This window comes from Ambystoma mexicanum, chromosome 6p, assembly GCF_040938575.1.
Source record: "Ambystoma mexicanum isolate Mex_15411 chromosome 6p, UKY_AmexF1_1, whole genome shotgun sequence".
Lineage (NCBI taxonomy): Eukaryota > Metazoa > Chordata > Amphibia > Caudata > Ambystomatidae > Ambystoma > Ambystoma mexicanum.
This window is the reverse complement of record NC_090935.1, coordinates 1,528,866,232-1,528,889,486: the sequence shown is the minus strand read 5'-3', so window position 1 is coordinate 1,528,889,486 and position 23,255 is coordinate 1,528,866,232. Positions and strand designations below refer to the sequence as shown.

Here is a 23,255-nt window from a genome sequence, read left to right as displayed (position 1 = left end):
CAGTGTAGTTCTCTCGGTGCTGGTGTCATGTGTTCTCTCTTTGTGATTCTGAAGAGTAGTCTTGCTGCTGCAATCTGTATTCATTGTAGCTTTTTCATAAGGTACTATGGCATTCCGAGATAGATGCTGTTGACGTAGTCTATTCTGGCAAGTGTTCTGTGTTGGAAGGTGAAAAAGGGAAGTATCCTCTGGATTGTCTTGATTGTGTGTAAGTGAAAGAAGCATTTCTTAACTAGTGCGTTGACTTTCAGTTTTAGTGTTAGATCATTCTCCATTAATATTCTGAGCTTTTTGACCACTTGGGATTGTTCTGATGGGTTTTCCTATTTGGTAGACCATGGGATGCTGTGATGGGTTGAGTTTAAGGCTGTTTGTGCTCATCGAATGGTTTATTTCTGTGAGGCAGTTGGTAAGGGTTGGGGTTTGTTCTTGGCTGGTATTGATTTTGCAGATGATTTGAGTGTTGTCTGTGTAGATGTAGCAGGTGAGGCTGTATTTTCTGATGTTGGTTAATCCGGGGGGTCATGTAGATGTTGAAAAGTAGTGTTGACTGTGCTTGGAGCGTTGTGAGACTCTACGTGATGTTTTGCAAGGTGTTGACTTGAATGGTGTTATCCAGGTCGTTTCCATTCTTTCTGTGATGAAGGATTTTGGGCAGAGGAGTGCTATGTTGTTGATTCCTATATCTTCGAGTCTTTTGATGAATGTTTCATGGTGGACTGTGTCAAAGGCTACTGATCGATCAAGCAGTTTTAGTGCCGATTTGACATTGGAGTCTGTGGTGGTTTTAAGATTGTCCCATATCGATAGTAATGCTGTTTCCGTTCCTCTCATGGGTCTGAAACTTCCACCTACCCCTACCTTAATTAAAACCCAAACCCAACCCCCAATCTATATTTTCAGCAAAACATGTATACACAAAATGATCAAATCTTCCTTGAAAGCAAAACCTTCATTGTAATGGGCGGATACCTTGCCTGGTATGGGATCTTTGAGATTGGTCAGTAGTTGCTTAGGACTTCTTTGTTTCCTGATGGGTCTTTAAGGAGTGGCTTGATGTATGCCTATTGAAGGCTTGTGGCACAGTTTCTGTTTCTAGTGAGTGGTTGTAGAGGATGAGGAAATATCCAGCAGGTGTTTTTTGGCTGAGGATAGTCGGCTCTGTTGCTTTTGCTCACAAGGCTGTTTAATTTTTCTGTCGACATTGGTGGGAGGTGGTTTAGTCTAGTGGAGTGTTTTGGTGATGGCTGGTTAAGGGGGTTGTTAGAGATTTTAGACATGCTCTTAATAACTTGCTGGATGTTTGTGATTTTGTTTTTGACGTGGTCTGCAAGGTCATTGCTTATTTTTTGTGATGGGGTTGGCATGTTGTTGCATGCTGTTAGGTTTCTTAGCTCAATGATACTGAACATCTCTTTCTGGGTGTTTCTTGAGTTTGTGATCCGTTCGTTGTAGAATGTGTTTGGGCTATCAGTATTTCAGCTTTGTATAGTCGTATCTGTCTTTGGTATGTGATTTATTTTCAGCTGGTCGTAGTTTTTCCTCCACTCTTGTTCGAGTTTCCTGTTCATGTTTTCATTGCTCTGAAGTGGGGTGTGAACGATCTTGCCATTGTTTTCTTTAGAGAAGGGGTGAACGGTTTTTTCATGATTCATGTTTGGATTGTGTTAGTGCTTCCGTGTTGATTGAATCTAGAACAGTGATTATGGTTTTGTAGCTTTCAGTCTGGCATTCAGGTCCACACTGTTAATGGATTTCCAGTTTCTTTTCTGAACAGAGGGATTTTTTGGGATGTTAGCTAGTATCCATGTTTGCACGTGGATCACAAAGGATATAATGAGGTGGTCACTCCAGAGGATTTGCATTGGCGGTGTGGTTGTGACCAGGTTTCTGTTGCATAAAATTGTATCTAGGGTGCAGCCTGCTGTGTGTGTTGATCCTTTCACCAGTTGTTGTAGATGCATTGTTGCTAGTTGACTTTTAAAAATTTTGGGCATGTTGACATTTTCTTATTCTAACCATATGTGGAAATCTCCCAGTATGATCAGGTGATCATGTTTAATGGCAATGTTGCTTATGGCATCCACAAATATCTGTGAAAGTAGGCTTGTATGTCAGGGACCTATAGACAAGTAGGAACGATAGCTTGGTTTGGTGATCTAAGGCTAGGTGCAGGAGGGGGTCATTCGCAGTTTGGGATGTTTAGTGGTGGCAGTGTTATTTGTAGCTGGTCCTTGTATGGCATGACCAGACCTACTCTGCTTTTTCCTTCTCGTTGGCTTGTTTGAATTTAAGGTTGTTGGTTATGCAGCCATGTGCTGTTACTTTGAAGTGTGTAATACTGTGAGGTGAAAGCGTAAACTTGGTTTAGGGACTTACTAGACAGACCCTACACTGTCCAGTGGTTAGTTATCTAACAACAGATTGTAGATTGATCTCTGCCTGATTTGGTCTCCTTCCTGTCATGTCCACATACTCCTCTCACTTCCTGATGTTGCCTTGTTACTACTCTGCTTACTTCCCCTTCAACCGCCTATGGGCCGTAGTTGCATTTCACACATTTCATTACATTACATTACCTTCTCTTCCTTTATTCAGTGCATTGTCGTCCCCTGTCTCTCACTCTGGCTAACCTTGCATCCACCCTTCACTACTCTACTGCTCCCTCCACCACACTACTTCTTCTACTCCACTTTCTGCTCAAACACCCCCCTTTACTTCACACATTCAGTTTGCATTCACTCCCTACACTCCATCTACTAGATCTGGTTAACACAGTTCTCCCCATCTTTTTAGAATTCTACAAGTCATTTGAATGATGCCTTCACATGCAATTGTAGAGAATGGTGTTGGCATACCATTGGTTTGGTTGTGCTGGTGCTGCACAAGATACGCTTCACCTACTGCCATACTTGGACGTTTTGTTTTAGTTTTTGACTCAATTTCTATCCAACCCTATAACATTAGTCCTGGTTACGAGAGACTTACCCAGAGTCTTTAGCTCACTATCTTTCACAGAGAAGAAATATCCCAAACATATCAGTCTTTGTCCTGCCCTGGGGCAGTCCAGCACCGAAATGCTAGGCAATTCTCCTCTGAACAAGAGTACCAACAGAAACCCCAGACACGGGTTTCGGTCTGGTTGGACCTCATCAGTAGGGTGGATCTGTGCCTCTCTAAGAATAGTGAGCAAGGGGTCCACGTCTGGATTCCCCTAGTAACTTAGGCTGAGACCCAAAGTTACTTAAATATGCAGATTAACAAGGGGGGTCCTGGGAGTCCCTCTGCCAGACATTAGTCCTGGTTACGAGAGACTTACCCAGAGTCTTTAGCTCACTATCTTTCACAGAGAAGAAATATCCCAAACATATCAGTCTTTGTCCTGCCCTGGGGCAGTCCAGCACCGAAATGCTAGGCAATTCTCATCTGAACAAGAGTACCAACAGAAACCCCAGACACGGGTTTCGGTCTGGTTGGACCTCATCAGTAGGGTGGATCTGTGCCTCTCTAAGAATAGTGAGCAAGGGGTCCACATCTGGATTCCCCTAGTAACTTAGGGTGAGACCCAAAGTTACTTAAATATGCAGATTAACAAGGGGGGTCCTGGGAGTCCCTCTGCCAGACATTAGTCCTGGTTACTAGAGACTTACCCAGAGTCTTTAGCTCACTATCTTTCACAGAGAAGAAATATCCCAAACATATCAGTCTTTGTCCTGCCCTGGGGCAGTCCAGCACCGAAATGCTAGGCAATTCTCCTCTGAACAAGAGTACCAACAGAAACCCCAGACACGGGTTTCGGTCTGGTTGGACCTCATCAGTAGGGTGGATCTGTGCCTCTCTAAGAATAGTGCTGGTTTTCGTTGACACAAATTTAATTTGAAAATTATATATTTGCTCAAACCTAAATTTGGTTGTGAAGGTAAATGTTTATCAAAGTTATGATGGGTTTATAAAACTTGATCAAACATCCTACACATGGAAAGAGAGTCTAATTAGCCATTTCAGCCACACAGTAACCATCGCTGGATGTTCAACTCCAGTTGCGAGCCAGATAGGCAATACATTATGGGTATGCAAATTGGCTCAAATGTCAAGCCTTGCCTATCAAAAAAAACTTTGCCTATAAGGCAGTACCATTTTATCCAGAGCATTTCTCAAAACCAGACTGACAGCTCTGAAGGATTCATACAACTGCATACATTTGTACCCTTACTAGGGATTGTGTGGGCAGCATAAACTGAATCATTGAGGTTGCCACATTGAGGCATTGTTTCCACAAACTCCAACCACGTTATGGTGGGTTTTAAAAGCTTGGCAAAAAAATATTCACCTGAAATGTGAAAGCAGAATGAACCAATCCCACCAAGTCTGACACAACATAGCTTCACTCAGTAACCATCTCTAGAAGTTCATCTCTAGTTCAGAGCTCACTGGGCAAGGCACTGTGGATATGCAAATTAGCTCAAATGTCAAGACTTTTGCCATAAAAATGGCTGTCTGTAGGGCAGTGTTATTTTATAGACTGCAGTTTTGAACCCACAACAGAGCGCTCAAGGATTCAGACAATTGCATGCATGTTTGGGCCCTCTACCTCCACCATCCTGTGCGGCCAACATCCTTGGGGTCATCTTCAATTCCGTTCTCTCTTTCACCCCTCACATCATGAATCTAACTAAGAAGGCCCACTTCCAGCTTCACCTGCTCTGAGGCATTCTTCCTTTCCTCACCGTCCCACAGAAGCTCAATGTCTCCAGTGCTCTGGTCCTCTCCTGGCTTCACTACTCCAACAGTCTCTTTCTCAATCTCCCTCTTTCCTCCCTAGACCCCTGAAAGCTAATCCAGAATAGGGGTGCAAGACTTATCCTTGGCCTCAAGCCCAGGGACAGTGTTTTTCTCCAGCCATAAAATATCTCCACTGGCTCATGGTGGCGGCAAGGATCTAATTCAAGACCCTCTGCATCATACACAAGGCCTTCTATGGCCTGGGACCACACTATCTCCAACTTTCCCTCCCTAAATACTCCCCTTCTAGAGCCCTCTGCTCATCCAACTCCAACTCTTTACTGTCAAACACTTCTCCAAGCAGAGAGTTGGGATGGTCTCTCTCCTCGACTGGCACCTGCCTTTGGAACAGCCTCCCTGCACCTCTCAGACTTGAGCAGGACCTCCTGAAGTTCCGGAAACAGTTCAAATCTCTGCTGTTCTCTGCCTCTTTCCCTTCCCTGTTAATCACCGAACTGACTCTGTGACTGATGGTCTGATCTTCACGAATCTCACAGAATTCCAGGTCCTCCTTCCCAGTCGATACCAGAACCCCCCCCCCCCCACTGCACTGCCCTTGTGGGCCCTTACTTAACGGCTCTGCATCTGACCCCAGAGAGCTGCCTGCACTAGAACTTAGCCTGAGGTTCTCCTCCTTGACTCCTCTTAGCACTTCCCTCCTGGGCCCTCCACCAGCACTTGTTCATTGCTCTGTCCCCCCCCTCCTCCCTACCAATCTCCTGCACTTTTTCTCAGTGCACCAGCATGTCCAAATGCCACAAGGCCCAGTAGGACCATGACTGTTTTTTACTGTTTTTGTCATTGTTATAATTTCCCCAGTTCCATTCCCATTTACCCTTGTGGCGCTTTGAAACACAATTATGTCCTATAAAGTGCCAAAGAAATACTCAATAAAATAAATGTTCACCCTTATAAGGGATCATCCATGCAGTACAGTCAGAATCATTGAGGTTTGAAAATGAGGGCCTGCTGAGCAAACGATCCAACCTCCACTTTTTGACTTTCACACACCACATCCATGCTAGTTGACTCTATGGAATAAGTCCCTTTTTAAAATTCTGCTGCATGTTTTCTAATCCATTCATTGGATTGCCCCCTCCTCTTTTCTTGGCTAAAACAGTCTTCCTCTAATCTCCTCTCAGTCCTTGCGCTAACATCCTTGTTAATCCCTCTGTTCCCTGGCCACCTACCTCTCCCTCATTCTCCCTTCTTTCCCCTCAACAAAGAAATCCACTACTGCCTCTCAAAATAACCACTACAATCAACTTCTTTAAATCTGCCCGGAAGCGCCACCTTCTGAGTCTGCAAGGTGCAACCTCAGTGTTCTATGATATGACTTCCTGTCCCTGAATTCTTTGCCACTAGCACCACTTTACATAGCGTGTACAGGTCCAGACCCCTTGGTGTACTCTCTGTCACTTGTCTTGTTCTGTCTGTGAATTATGTTTCAGGAATGCACTAACACTGAGTTGTGTGCTCATAACTGTTTCCTTGAATGTAAGGCAACTGCTCCAGGATTGCCCCTTTTTCTGTTACTGTTGTAAGAGTTTCTGGACGAAACTGCTTGTTTGCATCCATAAATATCTATAATTAAATGAAAATGCAAGATGCAGCCTAACAGTGCCAAGTAGATGGTGAAGGATACAATCTGTAAACTTCAGAAGAGGGATACATGAATTGATATCTCACATATATTGCTCAAGATATAACCATCACCCCAGATCTAGAACAGGGAGCTCCATTTAGGCATTCTATGCCCTCGGGCACCTGACTATTCACATTTGTCTTAATGCTTTCTGCTTCAGGTGTTGCTGTGATTTCAAAATGTCTCTGTGCACATACCCAAAAGGTGCTAACAGCTGCATTCTCTCATGCTTGTACAGGAAGCTGCCCTGAGAGCATACTACATTCCTGATGACCATCAGGACTATGAGCTCAAGACGTACCATCAGCAGGACCTGGTCAGTGAGGACATCATCAACAGAAATGGTGCCACGGAGGAGTGTAGGCCTGGTTCTATATTCCGAGAGGCCGTTCCCGAAGCTTGGATCCTTCGCGCGATACCAAAGGAGCAGGAAATTGTAAAAGTCTATCCAGGCTGGCTAAAGTAAGTTGTATATCAGTTGTTTAAAATCAGTTACCACAGTTTTCCATGTCACGCCTGAGGAATATAGCATTTTAACTTACTGTCAGAGGAGAGTTTTTTTTTCTTTTACGTAAAATTTGTATACCAGCTCCTCTCAGTCAGAAAATTGTATTTTAGCAGCCAATATTGTGTTCTGTTAATTTCATGCATACACCTTAAGAAAGAGGTGCATTGTAGTTCTCAAGGCAACGCCATGTTACATTGAATTTATCCAGAACAATATTTGGTCATGGCTGGCGCTTTTCTGGACACAAGAACATTACCTCTCGGTGCACCCAGGACTGATGCAGGATGGGTTGTTCCATAACTGCTGGTTTCGTGCATAGTTACTTTTTGTATCCTGAAAGTTTCAAGTTATTACTAGCCTTCAACTTTTTTTTAATAAATTCCACCCACAAATGTTCAGATCGCCATATAGCCTTTTTTCCTGAAGTAATCATTTTTTGCAAATCTAGTGATCTTTAGGTGCGTGCAAGAGCTCATTTGACATCTTTGCAGATAAGTCATCCAGACTAAACTTCCAGCATTCAGGTCCTCAATTTGCAAAGAATTCCTTAATAGTTCTGAAACTATCTGAAAGAATTGGGATAAATCCAAAGGAATTGTGATAAGAGAGTAGTTTGGCTATACTCATTCGATTAATGGAATGGGAAATCTTGCTTGCTTAGACCGTTGCTGAAATGCAGTAATATGTATGTAAGATGATAAATCTTATATTTTTTTTTATCATTTCTGCACGCTCTGAGATGCCAGTAAGTAGCTTGAAGGCTGAAATGATTTAGTCTAATATTGGCTTGTTGAGATCATGTGATTATTAATGAAGCCGTAAAAGTTCTGAAAATTAATTTACCGAAGAGATCAAATAAAAAAGCAAGAGTCAACAAATACTTCACGTGCTTCCTGAGCTCTCAGAGTTTGTTTTGAAATGAAGTCTGTTGCATCATGTGCATTGTGAAGGCAATCTAGTTCTGTTTGTTGTGACCTAGCAAGATAAGCCATAATTATCCACATGAAACAGCATCCCATTTTTGGTTCTGGCTTAAACACATTATTTCCTCTTGCACCTGCAGTGGGGGCTTGTGATTCTGTTTTTCCCCCTTGAAATTATTCACGCAGCCAAGTGAAAACAGAGGCCCAAAAACAGTACAGCCCTCTACCTGGCATTTGCCAACAAAGAGACAATACAGAGTGGATTGTGGTATGCCAAATGCAAGGTAACCCAGCTTTATTGGAAGTATGCAAAGGCTCGGTAGAAAACAAGATCAACAGCCAAGCTCTCCCTCTCAAATTCTTCATCGTTTCAATAGAAAACACAGTTTATATAATACAAATGAGTCATTCTGATGTCATCATGATCACTGAGTTATGGAAACCTATCTCTACTGCTCATTGGTTCTCATTGCCAAGCTACATATAGCATCTATGGATCCTACCCTAGTGATTGGGTAACTCTCTATCTAAGATCCCACCCATAAAACATCCCATCAAAGGTACAACCTCATCATGCTTGAATATTATTGGTAAGCTCTAAATTACTTGTGAGGTGAAAAAGACATATGCTCATTGGTTAAAATGCGGTCTACACTCTGCGTAAACTGCCGGCATGATGACATGTGTATGTAGATGCTAGGAGAGGACAAGAGTATCGCCCTTGTTCTTAATTAAATAAAACAGCCATGTTATCTCTGCCATGATGTCTCTGAGTTTCGATGGGTTTGTCCCTGCTCAAATTCCAGTTTTCCCGCCCTCCCGGTCTTGGAACAGTAACCGTACCATTCTGTTCTTGATCTATTGTGAATAAATATTGTTATGAGTCATGCTGCTTCCACCATGTTAAGATTCCATGGTAAGATTTCGTCTCTGCAATTATTTTGTCTTTTTAGCCACAATTGCTTCTCTGTCATGCCTACCCGATTGCTGAGACATTAATCTGTCAACTACTTAGGACATTTCCTCAGATGTTCCATTCGTCCCATGAATTTTAAATAGTCTGCTCTGTTGTTGTATCTGATTTACCTCAATGGTTGAATGCTCGCTGCCCAGACACTGGTATCTTGTTCCGTTATGTAAACCTAACCTGTGTTTACGGCTTTTGATATTCCTTTGAGGCAGCTATGTCCAGCCACTGCAGCATTCTTCCTGAATTAAATGCATTTGTTTCAAATAGCGTGCTTAGCTGCGAGGCCTTCTTAAAGCTACAGACTTTATTCTCTGCTGTGCTTGTGCAGTGTTAAAAATGGCAACTGCTGTCACGTTTTATTCTGTGCAGGACACGTTTGCTCTGCTATCTACCGATTTCCTGGTGTATGCCTATCACATTATTTCCCTTGCTATGGGTAGCAGCAATCTTATCTACCTACAATGTTCTGCCCTACTTGTGTAGTGAGTCCCTATGTTGTGTACATGCCTTCCTGTAACCTAATCTATCATATTTTAAACGCACTAATTGTGCAAGATAATGCCTTATCTGTTCCCTACTTGTGTAGTGCAAAATAACTATTTGTGACAGTTGCATTTCCAGGAGAATTCAAAGTGCAGTTTCAAAAGTGTCCTTCCTCATCTTATCACTTTGTTTCTTCTATGAAAGCAGGGGGCAGAGCTTGAACATGCTCTCTAGTCAATAACTGCCCCACTAGACAAGTGGGGGTAATTTGCGGCTGGTGAAGTTATCCCCCAACAAGTTTTATAAAATGTTAGGTTGAAATGGTGCATTTTACAGAATCGTTTTTGAGAAAATTGCATAAAAAGGCATACAATTTACTATCGTTTCTATAGGCTCACATGATAAAATGCAATTAGTGAGATGTCACCAACAGCCCACAGAAATATTTTACAAGAACATTTCATTATCAATATGGCCACATTATGTACACCCAGCATTGCCACATTGAAGCATGTTCATGATACTGTGACTACTATATATACCCCTATTTCCACTGATGACATTGATCTCATGCTGCTGTGCCATCTATATGCCAGTATTGCCAATGTAATGCATTTGCATGCTGGCTGCGCCCAAAATAGGCTAGCATGTTACTGTACAAACATTTGCATGCTTCCTGTTACATTATTTGTTTTTTTACTGTGCTCTGCAGCCATGGACTCTTGACACTGGCATATCTGAAAGAGAGGGGTGGTGGGTGTGTGTAGTGGGAAAGAAGGAAACACAAGGTAGTTTTTCTGCTGTTTAGTTTGGAGGTACCCCGGTATCTGTGCCCACATAAGAGTCTCTTGCCCGTAGTGTGAGAATGCATTGATTGGGCCTGTGATATACAAGTTGGTTGTAGTAGTGCATCATTTTGATGTTTAATGTCTGTTGGCAGGGGTGCTCAATTGTCACGTATAGGTGGCTTATCTGGTATGCATATTGTGGGTTGGAGCATATAATTTGAATAGGTGAGTGTTTGACGCAGTCAGTGGAGAACTTGATGAGCCTTAGCAGCAGCCGTCGGGTGTGTCAATGCTGTCATCCTGATGATTAAGGTGCGCCTATGGGGATGGTAACTGTGGAAAGATGTCCTAAGGCACACTGGAATTGGCTGGTGTTCCGAGTAGGGGACAGGCAGCATGCAGCACCTACTCCATTATTCGCGTCGGAGAATTACATATGTGATCAGGCAGCAGTGGGTACAAGTCAACAATACTGCCATAAGTTGTAGATATAAACACATCTACACTGTCTGGCGGGTACTGTGTGACAACTGCTGCTCCATGAACAGAAGACAGATGCTGACACAGGGGTCCTCACAGACTTCATGCAGCAGGTTAAGCCCAACCTGCGTGTATGTTAGTAGGTTGGCAAAGATAAAGCTCCTTAGAATTACTAACTCCAAAAGAAGTACAACAGCCAAATGGGTTTGGTTAATTTTAAGTAGAATGGGAAGTGGTGTAAGGCAGATAACTACGAGGTTGTAGCGACATTCTATGAACACCAAAAGAAAACTGATGCAAAGCTTTGAATACCTTGTAAACATTGACAGTTATTCCCGGCTCCGATTGCATGGTATTTTAGCTTAATTATTACAACATACTAATCATTGGAGAATAGCAACATCTTTTCAGTTAGTACTAAACTTGTAAGAGGGCATTCTTTTAAAGCATATTTTCGTAGTTTTGATTAGAACAATCTTGACACCAATGTAAATCAGACGTGCTGTCTTTTGCTCACGTTCATGTCTTTTGAAAATGCAAAACAATTTACTAAACATTTTCCTTTCACAATTGAATAAAACCTGATACTTTTTGCTTAGTTGGGACAGTCTATGGGACTGTTCTTCACAGTCCGCCTAGTTACGCAGGCGTCATATAACTGAACACCCTGAAGAAGGCCTCTATTTGCTGATACGGGTGTCCACGGCATATATCTTGCACCCATCAACTCGGTGTCAAAATGTAACCAAAAACAGAAGCAGACTAACTAGTTCAAAGTGTTTTTCCACCCACACACATGTGGGCCTCAAAATGTTGCCAAAGGTCGACACTTCAACTCACATACCTGGTAAAATGACTTGCCCATTTTCCCGTTCCTTTCATGGCCAATGAGTAACACTCGCATCTCTGACTAAGCACCCCCAGTGGATTTTTCTAAATAAAGGTGAGAGTTTTGTCTTAAAGAAAGTTTCATGCAGCTGGATTTATCATGTGTTTTGACTTAATTTTCTAAGCCCGCTTAATCTCTAGTTCAGTGCATGAGTTTTTCTTGGTACATTCCTATGCTGTCCTGCAAAGGTATCAGATGGTGCAGAACCCCCAAAGTTTAGATTTAGGCATAGCAAAAAACAGTGCCCACAACTCAACTGATATGTTCTGTTGTATGGTACTAAAGCCAGCGATGCCTAACAGTGACTTGCATATTAAGCCAAATCATTCATGTTCCGTAAGTGGCCTTTTGCAGTTTTCACTTAAGAAAATATCCTCATAGTCTTAAATAACTGCTCTGGATGCACAAGCAAGGAAATACAGTCAAGACTGACTTGGTTAGCCATATAAAAGCGACCAAGGACAACACTATTTTGTCTTATTTCCACTTAATATAAATAGGTCTATGAAGGGCATGTGCAAATCACCTCCTCAAACAATTTCTCCAACTACGAGCTCATGACATATAGCACACGTTATACACAGATAGTGGGGTTCTGGTATACGTCCCAGTCGCAGACGGGTTTGAAAGGCACTTTGAAAATGTTCAAGTTGGACCCAGAATGAGGCTTGGACCATAATATTGTGTTTTTAATAAGGATGTCACACTGCCGAACACATCCCGGTGAAAGAGCGTGTCGGACAACATTGAGCGTTATAAGAAACATACACAGTGGTGTTCTGATGAATTTAAGATGTTGAAAACGTTCTGTAATAAATGTTCACTTATGTAGCGCTTTGGTCTAAGCGCTGTTCATAGATCATTAGCATGCAATTACTATCATGCATTTGAAGTTGGTACTCCTTAAAGCAATCTCACCAGGATGAAAGTCTGAGTTGTTCGTGCCAGGATTCAAGGGCGCGACCTGCAGATCACACACAGATGAGCTATATTACTCGCATTTACACTGCAGTTGCTCATTAATCATGTAACATGAGTTATATACTATATTCATCTGTCCCAAAAATGTACACAGTAACAACTTACTAAAATGTGTCTATTAGGACCTCACTTTTTGAGGACAATTTACATTTCACAACTCAGTTGAGAGAAATCAGTTTCTTTAAATTTCAATGTGCGTGTACAAAAACAGTAGCACAAAGTGTGACACTGCCATATTGGCTTTCAGAAATATCCTCCAGACTTCAGAGGCTGTTGGCCATTTCTGGGTGCAGATTCGAGGGAGGATCACCTGGGTGTTGGGTCCTTAGGGATTGGGACGAGGGTATCCACAGGTGAGACATGGTATCTGTCTTTCCCTCATGAGAACCAACCTAACCCTCCCCCAGCCTTCATGGGCTATTGTAAAACATCTCCCATCATTTTCCCTCATTCAACCTATTACAGTACTGGGAATGGGGAATAGGCGACTAGGAGTAGTGCACACTACTAAGTAATTTCATCACTCTAGTACTGAGAAAAAGAAGATGCCTGCAGAGTATTGTAAAGGTCAGGCATGTCCCAAGTTCTACTCTGATTGCAGTCAGGAAATTACAATTGAGAACTCACTCCTGCAATCTGTCAAGTGGTTGCAGGTGTATAAGAAGGGAGGAGACAAGCAGCAACCGGACTAGCAGGGAATTCTGTTTGTGAGGAGTCAGCAGTGGTGGGTCCTGCAGGGAAGCCAGGGCTCTGGCAGATGACACCAAGGAACAGCGGGACCCAGGAGCAGACGGGTCATAAGAAAACCACATGTGTTGGAGACCCCATGGTCAAAGATGTGCAGCCGGAGCTGCAGGCAAAGAAATGGAAACAAAGTGGCTGCCAGCATCTGCGGAAAGTTAGCGCAGCTGCTGGCGGGAGCTGTAGAGAATCCAAAGTGTGAGCAGGGCTTGCGATGGAAGGAAAGCCAGTGGCCGGAGCTGAAACTGAACAGCTGAAAACAAACAGAACAGCTGCCCAGAGGGAACGCCAGGGACCGGTGAGTGAGGGGAGAAAGACACTTGAACCAGGTCGCTCTGGAGGGTTGTGGGGAAACAAGTCATATGCGCATAATGAAACCAACCCGAAGCCGCAGGTTGGGCAAAAAGTAAGCAGCAAAGCAAATGAGTACCAGTATTAAATACCAAACTGAATTAAACCTTTATGGGTAAAGATACGACCAGATGACAAATGAATATGAAGTTCAAATATTGCCAGTTTGAAAGCAAAGTACGAGGCAAGAGAGCAAGAGTGGAAGATTGGGATCGAACATGATCGCAAGGTTGTAAAGGAATAAAGCCATCACAAAGTGAACTTTATCCATGAATACAGTGTGGCAAGGCCAACAACTGGCAAAGGATATGTAGAGGCTGACAACGAGAAGCCTAGTAAGTGTAAACAATCACGCAGGGGCAAATACAGAAGAACCTCTGTGGGCTAAAGAGTCTAGGGTTCCAGGTTGGGTGACCTTTAATGGGTGGACTGTGTGGTCTGACAACTGTGCCTACACAAGGGAACCCTCAGTTGTGCAAGCCAAAGACATTGTTGAAGTAAACCAAGAAGGAGTAAGCTGATTTGAATTGTTAAGCTAATCCAGAAGGAGTGTTAAGCTGATCTGGAGTTGTTTTGAACATTGAAAGAATGAGACTAAGTAAGTATAAGTTGTCCAGTTAAAGTCTTGGGAGAGGGAGCACTGAGACTTGATGAACTTTAATGCTGACTCAAAGACAGGAACCTCAAGATCCCTTTTGTTTGGAACTGTGTTGCCTTGTACTTGGGGAAGGGAACCCCAAGGATTTGTGGAATTGTGAACTTGGAGAAGGAGATTTGAAAAGGAAGCTAAGAGAAGCCCAGAACTTTGTTTTGATCACCATTTCTGTTATTACTGACATCCCTAACATTGTTTAGCTTTATTTGTGAGGGTAAGGATAGTTTTTGGACACAGACAGACTTGTAAGTTGAACTTTCTGACTCAGAGTTTCCTTATTATCTTTAGGTAGGGAAGTCCCACCTTAGCACAGGGCAAGTTAGGCTTTCAACCATCCTGACATTTAAGTTAATAAACCACTATTAATTTGAACTTTGAATCTGCTGTCTGTGTCTTGCTTCATGATGCCTTCACAGCCGCCTAACACGGAGAAGACACCAGTCTTATCAACACCTAACCAGTGAGCCCAGGTGATCTTCAGCATGTGGAGACAGACTTACTTGAGGTAATTTCACCAGCTTAGAACTTTCCTTCCTTGTCTATCTAGCAGTCATCTAGCTGTTCCTAACACAAGATTTTCTTTTGTACCCACACAATCAGTTACTGCACTTCAAACTGAAATTGAAATCAAAAACTTTTTTCATAAAGTTAGATGTTTTTTCCCAAATCTGACAGTAAATGGGACTTTTCGAGCACCAATTCTTCTGATAAATCCACTTTCACTCCCAACGACCAAAATATACCATGAAATCATAGCATTTGAAAACTACATTTTTCAAGACCTTCCTATGATCTTTTAACTTAATCAATGTGTACCATGCAATTTGTCCGAACAAGAAAGAGAAGCACTCCTCTCACTTCAATCAAACCAGCAAATTGTCATTAATCCAATGGACAAGGGTGGAGAAATAGTTATTCTGGATATAACCCAATATGGTTAATGATTTGCTTTCAAACACTTTGCATTATGCTCACCTAAAGAAATCCCCTATCCAGGACCTTTTGAGCATCCTCCATGAACTATGCTGTGAAGGAATGAAAAAGGCTTAGTAAGCAAAAAGAAGCATGCTTTTTAACACCTTGCGGTTCAGTGCAGAAATTCAACTTCGGTTCACGCTAGATATTACTACAATTTACACCAACATTGCCCAGGAATAGGCCCTTGAAGTGGCAGAATAAATGCTAGATCAGTGTTCTTCACCTCAAAAGGCCCCTTTGGGATTTATATAAAAATATTTTTTTGTGTGGAAACAAACGCTACCTCCTAAATAGACGGACAGCTATGGGTGCCGGTTTGCCTCAAACACAACAAAACTCTTAATGGCTTGCTTTGCAGAAACGTTTATCTACCCCAGCCACCGGTTTACATCCAACATTATCTGTTGGAAGCAATACATTGATGTGCTGATGATTTGGCAAGTGAACTCAGAGCTCCTTCAAGAATGTACTGATTGGTTCAACAACCTGAATCCCAATTTACAATTCACTATACACAGTAGCCGGGCTAAGAATACATTTTTGGATCTGGTAGTCAAACATTCAGGTAACAAACTTTACACAGTGCTATACAAAAAACCCACTGCCAGAAATACCCTGTTACTTTACTCTGCCAGCATCCTAAAGATCATAGGGGCAATTTATGCTACAGCCAATTCCTTTGGTTACGCTGCAACTGCACCCTTAATTCAGACTTTTCTAACCAGTACATCTCTATGTTATTGTGGCTTATCACCAAAACATGCATGTTATACAGACATAGATGCGCTATTGACCGCAACAGGCCTAAACTACCTGATTCGATCAGTGCCTGTCCATTGACTTATTCTAGATTCACTCCCAAACTCAACAACTCATATGACAGAATTGGAGCTCCCTGTCCCTTGCCTCCATTACGAGCTCGGAACTCACTTTTGCCCTCAAACGCGAACACAACATCAAGGAAAAATGTGTCCATGCCGGACACGGAACTCTACTGCCACCTACGATCGTTGAACAGACATTAGGTCTGCCACATGCTTCACCAGTAGGTCATTTTCCATGTGGCCACTGTGCAGCATGCAAACTCGCAGTCAAAAGGACTACATTTATGTATGGCAAGTTTACCTGCCACTTGAAAAATGTCACTGCATGGCATACAAAAAGTAGAATTTATTTCATCTTTTGCCCCTGCTGACTGCTATGTAGGCATGAACACTTGCACTATTTCCTCTTGCTTTGTTTGGCATAGATCAAGGATCCGGACTCTGAACACACGGGCAGTGCAGCATATCCTGACCTTAATGATAATTTGGTCACTAATCGTCTTTCAAAACTGGAGCAACATTTGGTTCACAGGATGCGTACCCATACAAATGGCTTTAATGAAAATATACAAAGGAATTCCTTACTTTAATCACAAACGTTTTCAGCATACCACCTTTTCACTGGCTATTTGAATTTGCCATTAGGCTACGCTGATATTCTGACTTACTCCGGTACAATAATACATTAGTATGCATGCACCTCTCATTCATCATCTATCACTGTTTAGATCTAACACATCTACATTTCTACTATACTTTAGCTTCACATGGTGCCCTGCTCTTCAGGCATCTTACCTCTTTTTTTCCCCTCCAACATGGCACCCGCAGCCTGTTTCATAAACATTAACTTTCCTCTACGGTCTAGTTGATGATGTTGCTGAACACTTTTCACAAATCCAATATGGTCACAGCCAATGTGATGTGCCCTTTAATGTTACACATTTAAAGCAGCGGCACATACACACAGGTGCTCATTTAGCCTGAAGCCATGCTATACTTTAGTTACAGCCTACGGACCACCACACTGAAACTCAACCAACATATTTTGGGAAAACCTACCCTTTGTGAGGGAGGTGCGCCGCACATGGTCATTTACTTTTCTCTTTCTTACATTTCCACTCAGTTTGACATTATTTAGCAATTTTCACAAAAACATACATGTCAGATTTTGATTTTATTTTCCTACCCACAGGAATGCAAATTGCACACTGACCAATTGGAATTTAACCACCACATGGTGGCAGAAACATACACTGCCAACTCAACTGTTAAAGGTTAGGTAAGATTTCAGTGACCTCTGTCATGCCGTGACCACATGCCATTTTCCATTTTTACTGCCCTGTGCAATTGCTTCAGTCATTCTGTATACTATTTCATTTTGGACTTTCACAGACCAACCAATGAGATGGCACCGTTTTGGAATTATTTGTCATTGATTTTAGTCTCCTCTGTTAATTGAACTCAAAAATCAGGTATAAAAAAGTCCTCTTAAATTTGACACGGTCTTTTTTTATATTTCCTTAAATTTCCTTCAGACATAAATTCATTTGTTTTGGCCTTATCTCGTAAAGCAGCTGCCACTGACACACGTTTGTAACTAAAGCAATAGGTCTCCTTTTTAATGGATGTCTTTCCTCCCGAGAGGAGAGCGCAGCCATCTTGAGGAAATGGACACAGTGGCTAGGGGCTCAGGTGAGGAAAAGGAAGGAAGAAGGTAGGCTGGCTGAAACAACCGCAACTTCCTTCCCCCAGTTCCCCACTGCTACATGTAGGATGGGATACGATCAGTGTGGCGCAGGCCCTTTAAGGGCGCGCAAGCGACGTAGTGACGTTTCACTCCGTCATGTGCAGCTATAAAATAAACAGGGCGTTCCCGGCGGCCTCAGAGCCACCGGGGAGCCCGCACTACGAACACAGCATGCTGTGCGTCTGTGTTCGGGGAGTGTGGGGCTCACGGGGCGGCGCTGCTCCGAGACTGCTAACAGTGGCGACGAGCTGCAGATTATCACCCGGGAAAGGCGGTAACCTTCTGAAGTGTGCGAATGATCGATTATGAGGCGCATTTCACGGAGCATGACAAAGAGAAGGGACTAATCCATACGGTCAGTGGCCATTTTTTTAGTAGGGCCCTGGGCGGTCACGGCTACTCACGAAGCGTCGGTGATCCATCCAGCCTCAATTTTTGGACAATCTTGTGGCAGACAGCCAGAGGAAGCAGTACCTGCATTTTGGAAGTGAATTTTTCACTGTTTCACTGTTTTTCGTCGAGTGATTGCGTGTGGAACCAAGGAAGGCCTGCTGTTTGTGTACACCCTGGGCCCAGCTAGCTCACCTAGAAAGTGCCTCCTCGAAGTTCTATTGAAGTCCATAAACCTGGAAAACGGGTTTCCGTTACATTGCCAAACACGCAGAGAAAGTCACAGTTTGCAGGGACCTAGACCCGAATGGAACAAGGACGGAAGCTAAAAGTTCACCGTAAATTAACTGAAAAAAAACAAAAAAGTGGCATACTTATTACCAAAAGGTAACTGACAAACAAAAACAGGGTTTCCAAACACTGTCCAAATCACAGTACCAGCAGCAATCCAGTAAGAGGGGCAGGGTAGTGAAAAAAACAGAGTTCAAACGATTAACCAAAGTCAGCAAGGAAAGTCTAAGAAGCAAATCCAGTAATTTTTTTTTTTTTTTTTAATTATTATTTGTGTATATTCAAAAGAATTTTACAAAAGAAGAGCTGTAGAAGTGAGTTTCGCGATAACTAACCAGGGAGGGACCCAGTAACGGTTATCATTTTCATCGTATGCTCCAATATTTTTACGGTTGCCAAGAGCCAAGTAATTTGGTCTCCGCTGATCAGTCTGTTCCACCAGGTGACCTCGTCCCACCCTCTATCGTCCCCGATTAGATGATTCAAGTAGGCCCCTCTGAGGATCTGATTTTTCGGGCATGACAGAAGCAAGTGTCTGATGGATTCGGTATTGTTCTCGCATAAGCGACAAGCGCTCGTGTCGGATAAACCTCGGATCTTTCGAATTTCATTTGTGGCCACCAAGTTCAGCCTTATTCTTAGAAGCGCATTCCGTGCCCCCCTATTGGGGAATTTTTGCAGGTACCCCATTGGCTCATTGAGCTCGCGGAATGTTGGAGGCAAGTGCACGAGTAGTTTGTTATTTGAGGCAGACTCCTGGGTTTGGATCCAGTCAAGCTCTTTCAATTTTTTGAACAGTCTGGTTGGATTTGAAGTGAGATCGACTTCCGAGCAGGCGACTGAATGGAGTAAGGTCAAGTTTGTTTCTTTCCATGCTGCCAGCATTTGCACCTTGCCAGAATTTAACTCATTGTTTAGGAGTCCATGGATTTCCTCGGTCTCATCCATAATGCATTTCCGATAGAGTCTCAGGGAGCTGATGTCAACTGTTGTCTTTAGAGACACTATGCTCAGTTCTCTCCTGATTGCGGCTATGGATGTTGATTTAGGAAGGGACAGGACCCCTTTCCAAAACACGCTTTCAAGTTTTTGCCAGATTTTGCTGGGAATCAGAGGCATGGCTTCTGCTCCGTAAGTAATGGAAGGGATGACTTTCTTTCTGTAAAATTCGATCACAGGGATGCAAGAAAATTTGCCGAATTTTATGTCAATCGCCTTTCCTTGAGATGTCAGCTTCTTTATTCTAGTTTGGAGATTGGCCTGCATTGAACTCTTGTGTTTGGTATTGTCCATCAAAACTCCGAGATATTTGTATTCTGGGACTGTCTCAATCACATAATCTTCCAGCCGCCATGTGAAGTTTTCTACTTTTTTTTTCAGTCCGGACTCCAGGATCATGATTTTTGTTTTTTCTTTGTTTATTTTAAGGTTATTCTCAGACGTGTAGCGCAGGAGATTTGATAATTGTCTCTGCAGGCCGATCTGGGTCTGATCGAGTAATATGAGATCGTCAGCATACAATAGGTGACTTATTTTTGCTGTGGCCAAGGATGGTGGAAAAGTCCTTGAGCGATCTACTGAATTTCCATAATCGCCGATGTAGGCTAGGAAAAGTGCTAGAGCTAAAGGACAGCCCTGTTTCACCCCTCGGCCCGTCTGGATTTCAGATGACAAGTTTCCCATTTGTGACAGGCGGACTCTTAGGCTGGTTTCTGAGTGGAGAGCCTTAATAGGCTGTAGCAACTCATGCGGGCACCCCCAAGCTTCAAGTTTATTCCAAAGGCGGTGCCTGTCGACCATGTCAAAAGCTTGGGAAAGATTGATAAAGGCCACAAAAATCCTCGGTTTGCCCTCCAAGACCTTGCTTTTCAATGTACTGATGGGTAAATATGTTTGCCGATGTTCCCATGTTTCTTTTGAAGCCCGTTTGGAACCTATCATTGCAGGGAGCCGACTTTGACCAGGCGTCAAATCTTTTCAAAAGCAGGCTCCCATAGACCTTCCCAATGCAGTCCAAAAGGGCTATAGGGCGGTAGTTTAGTGGGTCGGTGATGTCGCCTTTCTTATAGATTGGAACGATGACCGCCTTCATCCATGATGGTGGGAGTGATTTCTGGGCGGCACACTGTGCAAAAATGGACAGAATAAGAGGTACCCATTCCTCTGCGTTTTTTTTCAAGTCGATATTTGAGATTCCATCCGGGCCCGTCGCTCTGGAGGACTTCAGCTTTTTGATGTGATCTCTAATTTCCGCCACGTCGTCTAGTTTCAGCCAGTTTTCTTTTTTCACTTTCAGTTCAGGCAGGCCTGTGGCTTGTGGAGCTTGGAAAAGGGACGAAAAGTGACTGACCCATTTTGCTTCCGCCATGGCGTTGATGGTCGTATTATTTAAAGAAGGTGCTGATGTTTTTAATAGGGACCAGAAGTCTTTCGCTTTATTTCCACAAATTGCTTTTAGCATACATTCTGCATCCTGCTGGTACAGATTGTGGCGATGATTCTTTGCCCAGTTTTTGTAGGCCTTTATTGCTGATATCAGTTGGGCCTGATTTTGAGGAAGTGATCCAAGCGTCCGTTTCAACCTGCGCAGTTCGCGTCTTTTTGCCACCAATGTTGCGTCGAAAGAATGTCTCGGAGCAGTAAAGGATGGAGCCGACAGTTTTGGTTTTGACCTATATTGAATTAGAAGAGGGACGTAGTCCAAGGAATCATGTCCATTGGAGTGTAACCCCAGCGCATATTTTGCAGACAAGTCTAGCACAGCTTTCGTTGTCATATTCAGGCGATTTCCTCGTGAGTTTGGTTCCACTCCAGCAACATAGGGGGCCGGAGGTTTAAAGTGGAATTGCAGAGACATGGTGAGCTGATTATGATCACTCGCTTTTGTCTTACGAACCTGGAAGTCTTTTACCTTAGGAAGAATGTGACGAGAGGCAAAAATGTAATCAATGGTGGCATGGTGAGCACCTTGCTCCCAGGTAGGAGGGCGGTCAGCGTTGGGAAAAACTGAGTCCAGGTTTTTCATTTTCCTTGAGGCCATCAGAGTGGACCACAGGCTCCCTCTATTTGAGGCAGGATTCGAGGAAGAAGGTTTGCCCAACTTGGAATGGTTGTCAAAGCAGTGGGCATTCAGATCGCCGCAGATAATAATAGAAGGAACCTGATGGAAGGCTTGAATTTCATCTACTAGATTTTCCATCATTGCTAGGTATGTCTGCTGGTTTATGGCTGCTGGGTTCCAGTAGGTGTTGATAATTGCGGTTTGAAAGGGCCTGCAGTTTGGTTGCTCTTCCCAGTCAAATAATACTGCCAAGATTGAAAGGTTGGATACGAGAATGGCCTTGCTCTTCAGGCCCATCCCCTGTCGGTAGGCAATAAGAACGGCCCGCTAATCCTTTATTTGCTGGAGCCAATATGATGTCATAGCCATCCATAGCAGGAGATTTCCAGAGCCATGTCTCTTGCAAGCAGATGAAATCAAATAAAGCCAGATTGGCGTCACTCGGCATTGTTAAATGCAAATGGCCACGGGTGTTCCACGAACAGAGACGAAGGGTAGAAAAGGTTGGGTCGGCGGTTGGAGAGTCCGAAGGCCCTTTTGGCCGACCTGCGCATTGCTATTTTTTCATGAGTGTAAGGGCCTTTGGGAGCCAGGCCCACAGACTCTGGAGTTTGTCTTTTTGGTATTCGTTTTTGTCCGAGGAGATTCTGTTTGTTGAACAATGGGCATCGTTACTAAGAACGATGGGAGCATCGGGTATAGTTGTCACCTTTACAAAATTCGTTGAAGCCGAACAAGACCCCCGACAATCGAAGGTTTTTTTCAAGCCAGACAAGGCTGGTTTTCGGTTTGTAGACGCTATGGCAGGGACTAAGGACTTCGAGTTGTGGTTTTCAGAAACTTGCTTTGGATCAGAATGTCTTTTCCTTTCGCTCCTATTTTCGTTTTCTCTGCCTTTTGCATGGCCACCCATGTTGCTCCCTGGGGTTCCTGGCTGGAGAGAGGTGGGATTTCTGAATTTGGTTATTCAAGGTGAACCCAAGAAATGCCAAATCCTCTTCAGCACGAACAATTTCCTTTTTTACGCTCGCGGAGGCCAAGTGAATGAAAGCTTTTGCTCTGTGGTTTGAGTGATAAGGGTCCACTAGCTGTAGGTCAGACGATTTTATTCCCCGAAGAGCTGGAATGAGGCTGAACAGTGAAAGTAGTCCTCTTCTTTTTAGGATTATATCGTCTTTGTTTTTGGCATGCTGTTCTAGCTTTATAGGAGACACTCTTACGTGTGCATTGACTTTTCGGTATTTTTCGGTTTGTGAAGAAAAATGAGGTTTTGGGTGTTTCCCTCTGTCCTTAGTTTTTTCACCTGAGTGTAGGCTACTTTGGGACCTGGGATATCTGTCGGATGCCGAGGCACCAGGCTTCTCTCGCGCTTGATGTATCCCGGGGTTTCGCTTTGAGCGCTCTTTGGCCCCAGGGGTCGCGAACGACACGACTCGAGAGCTTGAGGGACTAGATGGCTTTTGGTTTGGTCCCTGGTGTAATTTCCTCCTGCGATCTTCCAGGGTACTGAACTTTGGCGATAGTTCAACTTCGGGTAGCTCTTCAGTTAATTTCAGGGCGGCCAAGGCGCCGGGGGCAGGGGGCGAAGCAGCGGCACGGTGCACCCGAGCTTGCTTTCCTTCCTTCACGAATTGGTGAACTTGGGGGTCATCAAAATGCTGGGAGATGTTCATCATGTCCGCATCTGCCAGAAATTCCTCCGTCGAGCGGGGTGAGGCTTTGTTCTGGTTTTGTGAGGCAGGCGGAAGCACCAGAATTTGAACCTTGT

General features: G+C 43.5%; 1 protein-coding gene across 3 annotated transcripts in view; it reads left to right on the top strand.

Annotated features, from left to right (window-relative positions):
- Positions 1 to 23,255, top strand: part of DGKQ (diacylglycerol kinase theta) — a 1,656,676-nt gene that overhangs the window by 1,122,290 nt on the left and 511,131 nt on the right. For all 3 annotated transcript variants that reach the window (XM_069626394.1, XM_069626396.1, XM_069626395.1), the window contains one exon: positions 6,666 to 6,889. In XM_069626394.1, coding sequence (XP_069482495.1) covers positions 6,666 to 6,889 — 224 coding nt within the window. The remainder of the gene's footprint in view (positions 1 to 6,665; positions 6,890 to 23,255) is intronic.